A 15,700-nucleotide genomic window follows, 5' to 3' on the forward strand; every position below is an offset into this window, starting at 1 on the left:
TGAAAAGAGCCTGGCATCCTCATCTCGACACCCACCCCTCAGATATTTATAGACATTAGTATGATCCCCTCTCAGCCTTCCCAAGACTAAACAGCCCCAGGTCTCTCAGTCTGTCTTCATATGAGAGATGCTGAAGTCCTGTAATCAACTCATATCTCTACGTTGGACTTTCTCCGGTAGATCTCTGTCTCTCTTGAATCAGAGAGCCCCAAACTGGATGTGGCATTCCAGGTGTGGTCTCATCAGGGCAGAGTAGAATGCTAACAAAGTCAGTTAAAAAGGAGCTCCTCTGTAGGTGCTGTTCATCCTCAAAGCTTAATTCCAAATTGTGCTGCATTCAAGTATGGTAATATGGATGAGAATAATCTAATCAACACTGGTTTTAATTAAATCTTCATTTCAGAGATAGGATTTAGACATGATTAGTAGGGCTAAATGTGTTTTTTTTTTCCTGGCAATCAAAGCTTTGGTTATTTTGCAGCGATAAGCAAAGCAGAGTTGTCTTATAGACCACTATGTCTACACTGAAAATACATTGGTTTTTAGAAGTCTCAAAAAATAATAGGATTTGCTTACTCATATCATAACTATTAAATTAGTGCAGCATTTTGTAACACAAAAATAAAGGTGTTTTTTTTTCCTTTAAAGTATCAAGAAAGCTCCATTTAAAAGAGTATGGAAGGAGCTGAGGGCTGCTAAAACACAAATCCAACTTTCCTTTTGCATGCTGATGGGATGAATGATCCCTTAGGATAAGATGCTTTTGATACTGCAAGGAATAATTACATCTTATTGTGTGATGGTATTTTATCTGATTTAATCTTTTAAACACTTGTTGAATGAAAATGTTGTCTGTTCTTGTTTTAAGCACGATACCAGCTTGTGTGGCTCAGTCTTTAAGCACTACTGCCATTGTGCTTCTAAAAGTACTGTGAAATCTCTGTTGTTGCCATGAAATTTCCCTTCCTTAAAATCAGAATATTCTGGGGTTTATTGCATTGCCACTGACTCAGAATATTCAACAATAATACAGCAATGAAACTCGAGAAGGGTCTGGAGAACAAGGCTGATGAGGAGCAGCTGAGGGAATTGGGGTCTTTGGGTCTGGAGAAGAGGAGGATGTGGGGACACCTCATTGCATTGTACAGCTCCTTGAAAGGAGGCTGCAGAGAGATGGGACTTGGGTCTCTTCTCCCTAGTATCAGGTGATAGAATGAGAGGAAAGGGTTGGATATTAAGAAAAACTTATTTGCTGCAAGAATGGTCAGGCACTGGAACAGACTGCTCAGGGTGGTAGTGGAGTCACCATCCCTAGAGGTGTTCAAGAAATGTGTGGATATGGCACTTTGGGACATGGCTTAATGGCCATGGTAGTGTTGGATTGAGGATTGGGCTTAATCTTAGAGGTCTTTTCCTACCAAAACAATTCTATGATTCTGGAAATAAATCTATACCAATATTTATTTGCATAAACATATATTTTCAGTAGATAGAACTTGATAACATAAAGTATATGTAACAGACTATTTATACATGATACTGTCTGTAATGTTAAAATAATTCCTTATTACACAAATATTAATTAGTGATCCAGCATTAATCACAATTTGGATTCTTTTACTTCCCTTTTTACTCATTTTCTAGTTCAAATGTGAAAGCAGCCTGGGAGTTGCAATAGTAAAGCTTTTAAGTCCTTTCCAAATGTTTACATTTCTTTAGTGTTTGCTCCATGAATATTTCATGGATTTCATGCCCATCTTTACCATTTCTTTCCACAATTGATCTATTAGCAGGCAGAGGTAATGAATTTCTCAGGTGAACAGGAGGTTGAAGGGCAGCAAATAGAGCAGCTTCTGATGCCCTATTCATTGCTGGTTTAAATTTTCAAGAAGCTAGCATGTGTCTTTGAAGATAACTCAAGCAACCTAGAGCAAAAAATGCTGCAATTGAGTAGCTACCAGCAGAGCATCCCCTTGGCTTTTAAATGCTGAGTGAAATAAGCCAGCCTCCCTTCTCCAAAACTCCATTGTCTGATGATGCCTTGCTTTCTACCACAAAAGAAGCACAAGTCAAGTGTGAAAGTCCCCACATTGTGGATCCTGTTCTGGGTATCATATAGCAATCAATCTGAAAAACAGAAGTACAGAAAAAGGTGGGTTTGGTTTAGGAGGTTAGTTTAGATGACTTTTAAAGATCCCTTCCAACCCAGACTATGATTCTATGCATGGAGCAGCAGGCAGGGCTGTGCTTGGTCCAGTAGTGTAAGATGTTCAACTCCAGGATGGCAAACTCAGGGCTCAGTCTTTCATTTGCCACTGCTTTTCTTCCTTTGCACTGCAGCCTCTGGACACTGGCTTGTCCTTTCTACCTGCTAATTTCCTTTACCCTTCTTTTATGTATTTTTAAATTGAAGTTTGGTTTTTCCTATGTACCAAAAGCACCTCCTGGTTGTCAGTTGTTCCTCTCCACATTCAAGGTATGGTGAAGTACAATGATTCTCTACAGAGATGAAGTTTTCCCTTTCAAAATAGCATGAAAAGGCTTAGTCTGGACTTTGTGATATCCTCGTTGGCATAGCTAGACTTCTCCTGCCCAGTCATCACAGCACAAGTACAGGTGGACCTCAGGGAGACAGAGTGGCTGGATGAAAACTGAGGACAGTTCTTTTGTTAGTTCTGTCATTCTATGAGATTAACTGTAGAGGTTGGAGGGAGCCTCCAGAGATCAAGTCCAACCTCCCTGCCAAGACAGAATCCCCTATGGCAGTTAGTTCAGGAACACGTCCAGGTGGGTTTTGAAAGTCTCCAGAGAAGGAGACTCCACAACCTCTCTGGGCAGCCTGTTCCAGTGCTCTCTTATCCTCATGGTAAGGAAGTTTCTCCTCATGTTGAGACGAAACCTTCTGTGTTCCAGTTCATAGCTGTTGCCCCTTGTCTTATTGCTGCTGACCACCAAAAAGAGATTGGCCCCATCCACTGGACACCCACTCCCCCGGTATCTATAAACTTTGATCATATCTCCTCTCAATCTTCTCTTCTATAGACTAAACAGCCACAGGTTTTTCAGGCTCTCTTCACAGGGAAGATGCTCAAGTCCCCAAATCATCCTCATGGCTCTCTGTTGGACTCTTTCTGGCAATTCCCTGTCTCTCTTGAACTGGGGAGCCCAAAACTGGGCACAGTATTCCAGTTATGGTCTCACCAAGGCAGAGTAGAGGGGGAGAAGAACCTCCTTAGGCCTGCTGGACACACTCTTTTGGTGCACCCCAGGATGTCATTGGCTCTCTTGGCCACCAGGGCACATTGCTGGCCCATGCAGAACTTGCTGTCCAGCAGGACTGCAAGGTCTTTCTCCACGGAGCTGCTTTCCAGCAGGGCAGCCCCCAGCCTGTGCTGGTGCCTGTTGTTATTCTTCCCCAGATGGAGGACCCTTGTCTTTCTTGAACTTCATAAGGTTTGCCTTCACCCAGATCTCCTTGGATGGCAGCACTGCCTGATGGGTGTCTGCCATCCCCCCCCAGTTTTGTATCATCAGCGAACTTGCTGAAGGTACACTCAGTGCCCTCATCCAGGTCATTGATAAAGATACTGAACAAAAAAGGACCCAGTACTGATCCCTGGTGAACACCACCATCTACAGGCCTCCAACTTGCAGGTTTTCAGTGAGTAGAAAGCAAGCGCTGATGTGCTGAAGGCTTAATTGTAATCAATCAATCACTGTTAGATCTGAACAAAAAAGTTCAGCAACCAGAAAGAAACCATTTGGAGAAGGTTTTTACAACAATAGCAACAAGCCATTTAAATAGTCTGCTGCTTATCCAGATGTTAAAAATGCCTACACCCCCAAAAAATACCAAGGACTGCCCAAAATGTCTCTTGATGGTATTCACCTCACCATCACACTTTTATTCATGGTCCATTTTACCATTTGGGTTCTACCTACAAAGGAACCAATCCAGGGATTAAGAAAAAATCAACATTTGGAGAGTGTGCAGGGAGGATCAAGGGGCAGTTACTGATGTGCATACACTGTTATTAGTTCCCCTTTTTTTTTCATGTGGGAGGTTTTATTTCTGACACATCTGGAAAGTGGGAACACCAGAACTCAGAAGAAAATGATGATAAATTTCCAGAAAGAGCCATTTTGAAAGTAGGGCCAGCAGCACAAGGGAGTGAAGCCAGGAAGAACCCATGAGTCAGCCTGTGTGGGTGGCAGGGGAAGCACAAGGGGTTGCCACCATCCTCTGCTGATAAACAGAGAACTGTGAAATGGGTTGGGTTGGAGGTCACTTTAAAGATCATCTAGTTCTAACCCCCTGCAGTGAGAAAGGACACCTTCCACTTGTCCACGTTGCTCAAAACCCCATCTAACCTGATCTTGAACACTTCCAGGCATGGGTCACCCACAACATCTATGGGCATCTCTCTTTTCGAGCCTAAGTCACTATTTCATTGTATAAACACCCTCAGGATGGTCTTTTGTGGCTGTAAACAGAAAACCCATGGGTTTGGACTGCAATTTTCTTTGTTGTGTTGGAATAGTGGAAAATTTCCCCTGGCAGTGGATACAGTAGAGCTCTGCTTTAAGAGGACTTCTGCCTCTTTGACATGCATTTACTCAGATGGTTCATAGAATCAACCAGGTTGGAAGAGACCTCCAAGATCATCCAGTCCAACCTATCCCCCAGCCCTAGCCAGTCAACTAGACCATGGCACTAAGTGCCTCATCCACTCTTTTCTTGAACACCTCCAGGGATGGTGACTCCACCACCTCCCTGGGCAGCCCATTCCAATGCCAATCACTCTCTATGGCAAGAACTTCCTCCTAACATCCAGCCTAGACTTCCCCCAGCACAACTTGAGACTGTGTCCCCTTGTTCTGTTGCTGGTTGCCTGGCAGAAGAGACCAAGCCCCACCTGGCTACAGCCTCCCTTCAGGTAGTTGTAGACAGCAATGAGGTCACCCCTGAGCCTCCTCTTCTCCAGGCTGCACACCCCCAGCTCCCTCAGCCTCTCCGCATAGGGTTTGTGTTCCAGGCCCCTCACCAGCTTTGTTGTCCTTCTCTGGACACTTTCCAGCACCTCAACATCTCTCTTGAATTGAGGGGCCCAGAACTGGACACAGTACTCAAGCTGTGGCCTGACCAGTGCTGAGTACAGGGGCAGAATAACCTCCCTTGTCCTCCTGGCCACACTGTTCCTGCTGCAGGCCAGGATGCCATTGGCTCTCTTGGCCACCTGGGCACACTGCTGCCTCCTCTTCAGCTACTCTCTACCAGTACCCCCAGGTCCCTTTCTTCCTGGCTGCTCTCCAGCCACTCTGTCCGCAGCCTGTAGCACTGCTTGGGGTTGTTGTGTCCAAAGTGCAGAACCCTGCACTTGGCCTTGTTAAATCTCATCCCATTGACCTCTGCCCACCCATCCAGCCTGTCCAGGTCCCTCTGCAGGGCTCTCCTACCTTCCAACAGATCAACACCTGCTGCCAGCTTGGTGTCATCTGCAATCTTACTGATGCTGGACTCAATCCCCTCGTCCAGATCATCAATAAAGATGTTGAACAGGCCTGGGCCCAGCACTGATCCCTGGGGCACACCACTAGTGACAGCTGCCAACTGGATGTGGCACCATTCACCACCACTCTCTGGGCCTGGCCTTCCAGGCAGTTCTTGACTTATATCAGAGTGAATCTGTCCAAAACATGAGCTGCCAGCTTTGCCAGGAGCTTGTTGTGGCAGACAGTGTCAATGGCTTTGCTGAAGTCCAAGTAGACTACCTGCACAGCCTGCCCCACATTCACCAGGCAGGTAACCTGATCATAAAAGGAGATCAGGTTGGTGAGGCAGGACCTGCCCTTCCTAAACCCATGCTGGCTGGGCCTGATCCCTTGGCCGTCCTGTAGGTGCTTTGTGATGGCACCCAAGATGACCTGTTCCATGACCTTGCCTGGCACTGAGGTCTGTAGTTTTCTGGTTCCTCCTTCTGTCCCTTCTTGTGGATGAGCATCACATTGGTCAGCTTCCAGTCTTTGGGGACCTCTCCAGTGAGCCAGTTACTAAGTTTCAAAGCAGTCCTGATTTAAGATAATATTTCAGGTCTGTCTTTTAGTCTTCCCTTAAATCCCACTTAATATGTAGAAAGCTGTGTTGGCCAGGGCAGCACAAAGACCTTTCAGCCTCTGAGTCTACAGTGGCTTAAGCATGGTTGTGAAGTCATTGGTGTGCCAATACAAGGCTTTGAAAACAGGTGTGCTCATGTGACAGGAAGAAAGGGCTGTTTGTGGGTTTTGACCTAATTTCCTTGTGATATGGTGGGAGGACAGGTGAGATCTTGGTGCTGAGACTTGCATCAGTCATGAAAGGGGTGCTCTGCTTAAAGTAATACAGGCAGTTGTCGGGAGGAGGTCATCACCTGGGTTGCACTGACTCTTTCTGTATGTATTTGGGAATCTGTTTTCTAAAGATAGCCTAGAAACATGGTGTGAGGAGGGTCATCAGTTCTTCTGAAAGGAAGTGATTTTTGTATTGTGTAATGAACTGAGGGAATTTTTAATCCCCTGTGACTCATGTTTTTTCCACTCCTTGTGTTGTGGGTCTTGAAACAGAGCCAGTGATGAGAACTAACACCAAACCTCTAAATCCTGGAGGATTCTGAAATACTAAATCTGAAGTGGACTAAAATGGCTTCTTTTTGCCTGGGAAGGGCAAAATTAGATTTCTTTCTTTCTTTTCCTTTCTTTTCCTTTCTTTTCCTTTCTTTTCCTTTCTTTTCCTTTCTTTTCCTTTCTTTTCCTTTCTTTTCCTTTCTTTTCCTTTCTTTTCCTTTCTTTTCCTTTCTTTTCCTTTCTTTTCCTTTCTTTTCCTTTCTTTTCCTTTCTTTTCCTTTCTTTTCCTTTCTTTTCCTTTCTTTTCCTTTCTTTTCCTTTCTTTTCCTTTCTTTTCCTTTCTTTTCCTTTCTTTTCCTTTCTTTTCCTTTCTTTTCCTTTCTTTTCCTTTCTTTTCCTTTCTTTTCCTTTCTTTTCCTTTCTTTTCCTTTCTTTTCCTTTCTTTTCCTTTCTTTTCCTTTCTTTTCCTTTCTTTTCCTTTCTTTTCCTTTCTTTTCCTTTCTTTTCCTTTCTTTTCCTTTCTTTTCCTTTCTTTCCCTCCCAGACTTTTTATATTGAGTGCAATATTGCTAAGCACCACAGGAGAAACCCTGGAACCATTTGAGGTTGGGTTGGACTGGCCTGTGAGCACCCTGCTCCAGCTGAAGATGCCCCTGCTGACTGCAGTGGGATTTAACAAGATGATCTTTAAAAGTCCCTTCCAACCCAAATTCTATGATGAGGTAGAAGTTACAAAGCTGTTTCTGGTAACACATGTTTATCCACCTTCTCCTTCCAATAGGGATTTTCTTAAAGCCTGTCTAGTGATGGTTTCTGATTACAATTTTGTCATGCCTGTCACTTGTATCTTTATATGTGCCACTTAAATGTCAAGTTTCATGCAATTTATTGTCTTCTCTCTCTTTTTGCTATTCTGTCAACTTGAAATACCTTTTTTCCTTGGTATTCCTATGCCTCTAAAGGAAAAATTTTCCTTGTCTTAATGCCCTGTTTGAGCATCCAGAGAATTTCTACCTGCTCATGAGATACAAACCAATACTCAAGTGATTTTGCAGCAATCAATTCTGCATATTTAGTCCATCTGTATGAACTTTTCCCTATTATATTGCAGGCCTTATGTGCTTCTGTATATTTACTGTAATCTTGTGTTTTGTGATAGTTTATGCTAAGGCTTGAGTAAAGATGTGTTCAAAAAGCTTTTATGGCAAGTAAGCAAAAAGAAAGAATGAATGCAAGAGATATTGGGAGAATCACTGCTGCCCACTGTAGGAGTGGGGAGGAACTCATTCAAAGTGTGGAAATGTCATTTAAAAGAAAACAAACATACATTCCATCAGCAACCAAAATGCCTTAATTTTGGAAGAGTGTGTGTTGATGAGAATTCAAAACAAATGAAGGGGGCTGAGGAAGGCTGGCAGAATGCTGGAGAAACTGGCAAGTCTGGCCTCTCAGGGAACCGTTCTTATAGATGCCTTCTCTAAACATAGGATGCTGTCTCAGATGGTCCTTTGTAACTGAGGAAAGGTGAACCTCTTTCTGTATTGTCTTGCATGAGCAGTTAAGTTCCAGGAGTATGGCCCTCATCTTTCCCACTTAGCAAGGTCTCTACCACTGCTGTTACACTAACTTGAATTTATTTGTCTTGCTCAAAGTGATCTAAGTGCAGATATCCCTGCCTACTGCAGGATGCTTGGGCTAGATGACCTTTAAAGGTCCCTTCGAACCCAAACCATTTAATGAAAACCAAGTAGCAGGGTTGTATTTTGATTGCTGAAGGCTAAAACAAATGAGTTTGCTCTCTTAAATCAAACCTGTTGGGTTGTTAATGATTTTAATGTGTTCTATATTGAATTGTGCAGTAGAATTAAAAGGTTAGAGAAGCATAATGAAACTGCAGTGTAAAGAGTCACATAAAATCTCAATTAAGAGAAGGATGAGACTTGCAATTTATACTAGGTAGATTTTATGTTTTAATCTCCATTCTGAGATGCTGTTCAAAGTCTCATAGTTTCTACTTGTTATATACATATATTTAGAAATATCTAAAGGGCAAGAGCCAAGAGGATGGGGCCAGCCTCCTTTCAGTGGTGCCCAGTGACAGGACAAGGGGAATAGCCACAAACAAATCCAAGAGGTTCCCCCTAAACTCGAGGGGGAACTTCTTTTGTGTGAGGGTGCTGGAGCCTGTAGCAGGCTGCTCAGAGAGGCTGTGGAGTTTTCCTTCTCTGGAGAGATTCCAAACTCACCTGAACATTGTGAGCCTGGGCAACCTGCTGTGTGACCCTGCTTTAGCAGGAGGTTGTACTAGATGTACTCCAGAGATCCCCTATAGCCTCCACTGTGCTGAGATTCTGCAATATAATACAAAACATAAAATGCAAACCACAGAAGAGGCTGCAGCTTGCACCATCCCCTCCTGCCTTCCCCCTCCATCAAGATCAGTGTGCGCTTTGCAGTCTGATGGCAGGCAGCAGCAATGTTTAGGACTCTTAAATGTGTTTTAAACATAGTTAATATTTCTCAAGTCAATAAAACCTATACCAAGAGTGGCAATCTTATGGTTTCTGTCTGCCTGCAAAACAGCTGCTGTACTGCAGCAAACCTTTTGAATGGGTTTCAAATTTAGCTCAACACCTTGTACCTAATTCATCTTGCTCTGTTTACAAGCAAATTCTGTATTGAGCCAGTCATTCCAAAAAATATCCTGGATCTCCCCAGCAGCAGGTAGTTTGAGTGTGCTTTTGAAGAAGGAAAATAGAACAGTTACAAAAAAAAAGAAAATAAATAAAACTTTCAGGTGTAGATTTGCATATATGAAATGATTGGGGTACTTTTAGTAAGTACGGGCAGATTATAACCTAGAGCCACAGATTTTGGACACACCATGCTTTCTGTACCAGGTTAGCTCATCTGTGTCTCTAAAGTTTCTTCTTGCTTGTGTTCAATCCACAGACTCTACAGAGGAGAACAATTTACACAAGGACCTGCTGACTTCAATGCTGATTCTGCTCTTGGTCTTCATCATTTTCATCCTATTGGCTGGCTATTTTTTCAGGTAGGGCTGTGTGGAGCTCTGTATGCAGAAGTAGCTGAGCCTTGTTTCGATATGATCTAACAAGGAAATGAAATGTGCACTTTTGGGGAGGCAGAAGCTTCCATCGCAGCATAGGGGAGGTTGTCACAGTGGTGGTGTCTCTCGCTGCAAAGATGAACAGGAAGAGTTTCTCCCAAATTACATGGTTGGTAAAAATTGGTTTGGGGAAAACACTTGTTAACTTTCAACAGAATTACTCAGTGGTGTGTATATTTCAGGTTCAGAAGACATAGGAAAGCTGTTGTGAACTCTGGGGACAAGAAGATGCCAAATGGAATCTTAGAAGAACAAGGTATGGAGAGATTTACTTTGCTTTCTCACTGCATTATGTTTGTGTATGTTACATTCTTTCCCTCCAGATTCTGCTCTTCAGTTGTATTTGCTTTTTGTGCACAAGCTACAGGATTGTTATAAAAGAGAAAAGAGTTTAAAAAACAGAGATCCCTCTTGTGTGGCTCCTTATCTGTATATATAATCTTAACTTTCAGTCGTTGGTTCTAAGTAATTTTCATTTTACATCGTGGTACAGCAGATGTGCCTTTATGAATGTTTCTTGTACTCTCTGTATATGATTTGTTAAGATGCCAGCTGAGATCCAGGTTTCTGGCACTGTGATCTTTGCATTTAGAGAAAGAATTGCAGTATTTCTTCTTAAAAGGAAAAAAAAAAACCAAACCAGAAAGTGCTTAAGTTGTGAAATTACTGATTGGTTCCTGAATGTTAAGAGAAACAAGGAAGGGGGTGAGATAGAGCAGTGTTGTAAGGCAGAGGCACAAAACAGAAAACCCTTTCAGAGGCTGCAAATCTTTTCTGCTGGCTTTTTCATCTGCTAGCTTTGTCTGTTAGAGTGGAGCCCTTTTTGGGGAGGGGGGTGGGGTGTGGCTCTGTGAGGCTCAGATGAAACCTACCCATCTGTTTTTTGCTTAGAAATTATTTTATTGATAACAAAAAACTTAATGATAAAAATAATTACAACTTAGTTTCACTTTGCTGCCTGTGAACTGAAGATAGGTTACTAAACAGGGTGGCAATCAGAGAGAAAATCAAACCCTTAAATATGTCCTCAGTGTCCTGTTGGTTAGTTCTTGAGCATGGGAATCCCCATGAGCATGGTTTGGAGATCTTCCTGGTGACTTGGGGCTGGGTAGTGCCCTTGGGTAAGGGTTACTGCAGTCACCAGTGAGTTGTAGTTTGCAACTGGAAAGTCTTGGAGGGCTGCAAAGGTGCTGAGGGGACTGAAGCATCTCTGAGGAGGAAAGGCTGAGAAACCTGGTGCTGTTTAGACTAGAAAAGAGCAGCCTGAGAGGTGATCTTCTCAATTCTCAGCAAGAGCTAAGGGGTGGGAGACAAGAGGATAGGGCCAGACTCTTTGGTGGTGCCCAGTAACAGGACAAGCAACAAAGAGCACAACCTAGAAACCAGGAGTTCCATCTGAACTTCTTTCCTCTGAGGGTGCTGGAGCCCTGGGGCAGATTATGTAGTCTTCTCTGGAGAGATTCCAAACCTGCCTGTACATTGTGGCCTTGGGCATGGGCAACCTTCTGTGAGTGTCCCTGCTTTAGCAGCAGGGGGGTTGAACTAGGTGATCTCCAAAGGTCCCTCCCAACCTCTATTATGCTGGGATTCTGTGAAATTACACTGCCATTGTCAGTGTGTAGGGAGTGGTCTGCCTTTCTGTTTGCCAGTGGTTGTAAGTATCCAAAATGTGACCTCAATCCCTCCACCTCTTGCAGCTACCCCATAAGGATGCTTGTTTCAATTCCCAGAGGGCAAGTTCTGCTCTTGAGTAGGTGTGAAATTGTCTTACGGCTTTATTTCCTGATGTGAGTCAAGGTCTAGGAGGCAGAAAGTGCCCGCAGCAATCCCTGTACCAAGCTCTGCTTCTGCAGAGTGATTGCATGCTGGGGCTGGGCTGGGGCTGTGAGATCTGAGGCAACTGAGTACCAGACTAAGTGCAGAGCCAGGTTGAGTTTTTTGTGATTTGGGTTTTTTTGCTTTGGTCTGCCTTTTCCCCCTTAACAAGTGAGATAAGTTACAACATCTCTTTGGAGGTAGATAGTAAGAGCTGTCTCTACCCTGGGTCGATGGTCTCTTCATGAGCAGGAGTGACCTCTTTTTTCTGAATAAAACTTGGTCACTTGGTTTTAATCTGGTGTAAATACAGAAACCATTCATTTTATTAATAGTGGCTGCACTGGAATTGATCTCATTCTCCATCTAGCAACATCTCCTCGGAGACAGATACTAAGAGCTGTGCCTGCCGTGTGGCAGAGCAGCTCTGGATTGATTGATTGATAGAAGAGTTTGGGTTGGGAGGGATCATGAAGACCATCTAGTTCCAAGCCCTTCTGTCACTGGCAGGGACACCTTCCACCAGACCAGGTTGCTCAAGGCTTCATCTATTCTGGCCTTGAACACCTCAAGGGAGGGGGTAAGGGCAGTTCAGGTTTGCCTTGATGATCTCTTCATCAGCTGAAGAAATCTTCTCCTTTACTAAATAAAACTTGGTCATGTTTTAATCTGGCATACATACAGAAACCATTATTTCTGTTAATAGTGCTTCTACTTGATTTTATTCTGTGCTCAAAACAGCTACTTGGCCTGTGGTTGGGGTTTTTTTAATTTAATTTAAATCAGGTTTAGCACCAACCAAAGTTTCATGCAAAAAAACAAACATGTTTTGACATCTTCCAGCGTAAAAATGAATTTGTAGCTGGAAATAGCTTGTTACTCTGGACATGCCTGTAATGTGTGTTTTCCTTGTACTGACAGAACAGCAACGGGTCATGCTGCTCAGCAGATCTCCCTCAGGCCCCAAAAAATATTTCCCTATTCCAGTGGAAAATCTGGAAGAGGAAATAAGGCTGCGATCAGCGGACGAAGGGAAGCTCTTCAGGGAGGAGTTCAATGTAAGTCCTCACGTTTGGAGCTGATGGCTGCATGGTGTGAGAATGAGGGGCAAAATGCAATACCTGCAAGTGTTAGAATACTTATTAAAGTGTTTTGTGCAAGATGCTGATATCTCAGAGCCTCATCACATGTGTGGGTGTGCTGGTATGCTGATTGTGTGTGCTCTGTCAGGTGTGGTAAACCTTTATCTGGACAAAATCTAGTATGTTAACTGCTTTATATTCAATTTCTCCCAAACCTGTAATATGTATAACTGTTTGACACAGTGGATAAGGAATTGGTTGGATAGTCACATCTAGAGGGTGGTGCTCAATGGCCTGAAGTCCTGATGGAGAACAGTGACAAGTAGTGTCCAGTCACCATCCCTGGAGGTGTTCAAGAAAAGACTGGATGAGGCACTTAGTGCCATGGTCTAGTTGACTGGCTAGGGCTGGGGGATATGTTGGACTGGATGATCTTGGAGGTCTCTTCCAACCTGCTTGATTCTATGATTGTACAGAAGGTCTTTGGTGTCTGCCTGTGTTAAGGAGGGGTTTGAATCTGGGTTTGGGGTAAAACGCACTGAGGCCGATGTAAAAGTTATTAAATCATTTATTCATATATACAGAGAAAACTTCCCCAAACTTATTTACAACCAACCCCCACAAATTCTATGATGTGGTTGGTAGAACTATTTTTGCAGAATGTCTGTATACAACCAAATTAGATGATTTAGGGAAAATCTTTAGAAACATTTGTAGCTAGAGAGAATTGCAGCACAAACTGCCACTGAAAGGTCAGGCATAAACTTTTAGCAACTTGAGTAAAGAGAGTTCAGTTACTCATTGGTCAGAGTCTCAATATTTGTGCTCTAAAAGCATAAGGAGGAAAATATATGTGACGGTTTGGGTGTTCCCCACACCCCCCAAACTTTAGAACTACCCAGACTAGTCTCAGCTGGCTCTGGGAATATAAATGAAGCTATTTATTTACAGCTACCACAATATACAAGCAGATATTTACAGTATATACAGTTATAGACAGAAATAGACAAGGTAAAAGGTAATACAGAAACACAACAGCCCTCCCAGAAACCTGAGTCCCCAGGAGAGGCTCTCAACCACCCCTGCACCTTCCCCCTGCCCCTCTCAACCTTCCCCCAGTCTTAAGGAAGAATGGAGGTTCAGCCAAGAGGTTAAGAAGCAGAGGTGGGTTAGGCCAAATGGAAAGTGAGGTTAGGGAGTAAGATGTAGCTCAGCCAGCAGCCCAAGGCAGAGTGCGAGCAAATGGCGAGAGTGTTATCTAATGTTTTCATTTCTCCTTCCCAAACTCCTTTGTGAGACTCTGAGGGAAGTGGACATGGCCATTGTTTTCCTTTCACAGCCTGTAATCTAGTTCTGCTCACCAAAACATTCTAGCTAGCTTCAAGCTAGCACAATATCTATAGTGAAAGCCAGGTGGTGGACTTCCCGTGGTGATGGTGCGATGTCCCAAATTGAGCACGCCGCCTGAGAATGGTTCACGGGCACAAGAGAGGTCTTCCATGGCTCTCGGGAAGTCATTGGGTGGTCAGCAGCCACCTGGGCAAAGCAGGGTTGCAGGTTTGCGGGCTGGAGCAGTCCCATTGAGTGCTGTGTACGGCAAGGAGTCGGCCCTCAGGCTGGCACGGCAGGCTGGAGCGGCAGGATTGCCAGGAATGTGTGGTTCAGTCGTCCGCTGGATTGCTGCAAAGTGTCGTAGCACACAGAAGCACATAAAGTGAACAGGTGTTGGATATAGTAATATTAAATGCAGTGGATTTATAGAGTTGTGTGACTGTGGTGCAGCTATTGTCCAGCCATGGACAGGAGAGAGTTCAGTAAGTGCTGATAGAGGGTTGGAATCATAGAATCAACCAGGTTGGAAGAGATCTCCAAGATCATCCAGTCCAACCTATCCCCCAGCCCTATCCAGTCAACTAGACCATGGCACCGAGTGCCTCATCCAGGCTTTGCTTGAACACCTCAAGGGACGGCATCTCCACCACCTGACCTGTCAGGGGGGTGGTGGACTCCCCATCCCTGGCGAGCTTTCAAAGGCATTCTGAGGGTTTAGTGGTGACCTGCTAGTGGTGGGTCAGTGGTTGGGCTCAATGATCTTACAGGTCTTCTTTAACCTAAATCATTCTGTGATTTGTTTGATGATACATCTAAAGCACCTACTTTCTTTGCCTGCTCAGAGCATTGTGCAGGTATTTATCAAAGTCAACAGAACGAATGTGAAAACTCCTTTGAGTTGTGCAGTTATGAATTTTGACTCTCATGATTAATACATTCTGCAGTTAGGAGTGAAACAAGCATCTATTTTTATTTTTAAAACCTGCTTTGCTTGGGCCATTTCCTGCACCATGCTGTGAGCCTGTGAGTTTGTCTGTGCACAAGCACTGAGTCTGAAAACTGGGTTTCATTCCCCAGGAATGAGCAGTTGGAGCAGTGATGGTACAGAAAGTCTGCTCGATGCTTCAGGTGATTATTTTTTTCCTCTGAAGTATCTCCTGTGGCCGCTTTAGATGGTTTATGAGCTGCTTGCTCATGCCTGAAAGGGGGAGGAAAGGTGAATGATGGTTGGAAATCAGAGATTGATATTATAGCAGGAACCAGGAAAGCTGACTATTGGTGCAGTACTGGGAAGAAGGGGGCTGAGAAATCCACCTTGGCAGTTGACACGCTAGAGAGCCCTGAACAAGCTTGAGAGGTGGGCCTGGAGGTTGTAGCCAAGTGGGGGTTAGTCTCTTCTCCCAGGCAAACAGCAATAGAACAAGGGGACACAGTCTCAAGTTGTGCTGGGGGAAGTCTAGGCTGGATGTTAAGAGGAAGTTGTTGCTAGAGAGAGTGATTGGCATTGGAATGGGCTGCCCAGGGAGGTGGTGGAGTCACTGTCCCTGGAGGTGTTCAGAAAAAGCCTGGATGAAGCACTAAGTGCCATGGCCTAGTCGACTGGATAGGGCTGGGTGCTAGGTTGGACTCGTTGATCTTGGAGGTCTCTTCCGACATGGTTGATTCTATGATTTAATAATGTCCTGGACTTGGGTCAGGCAGAACAACATCCAGTAGCATTACAGGCCAGGGGATGAAGGGC

The 15,700-nt window shown here is 44.1% G+C and overlaps 1 protein-coding gene across 6 annotated transcripts in view; it reads left to right on the top strand.

The window, feature by feature from the left end:
- PTPRE (protein tyrosine phosphatase receptor type E) overlaps positions 1-15,700 on the top strand; it is a 145,167-nt gene that overhangs the window by 96,923 nt on the left and 32,544 nt on the right. For all 6 annotated transcript variants that reach the window (XM_064145316.1, XM_064145318.1, XM_064145315.1 and 3 more), the window contains exons 3-5: positions 9,553-9,655; positions 9,913-9,986; positions 12,467-12,603. In XM_064145316.1, the coding sequence (XP_064001386.1) occupies positions 9,553-9,655; positions 9,913-9,986; positions 12,467-12,603 (314 nt within the window). The remainder of the gene's footprint in view (positions 1-9,552; positions 9,656-9,912; positions 9,987-12,466; positions 12,604-15,700) is intronic.

The sequence above is a fragment of the Pogoniulus pusillus genome, chromosome 6 (assembly GCF_015220805.1).
Source record: "Pogoniulus pusillus isolate bPogPus1 chromosome 6, bPogPus1.pri, whole genome shotgun sequence".
NCBI lineage: Eukaryota > Metazoa > Chordata > Aves > Piciformes > Lybiidae > Pogoniulus > Pogoniulus pusillus.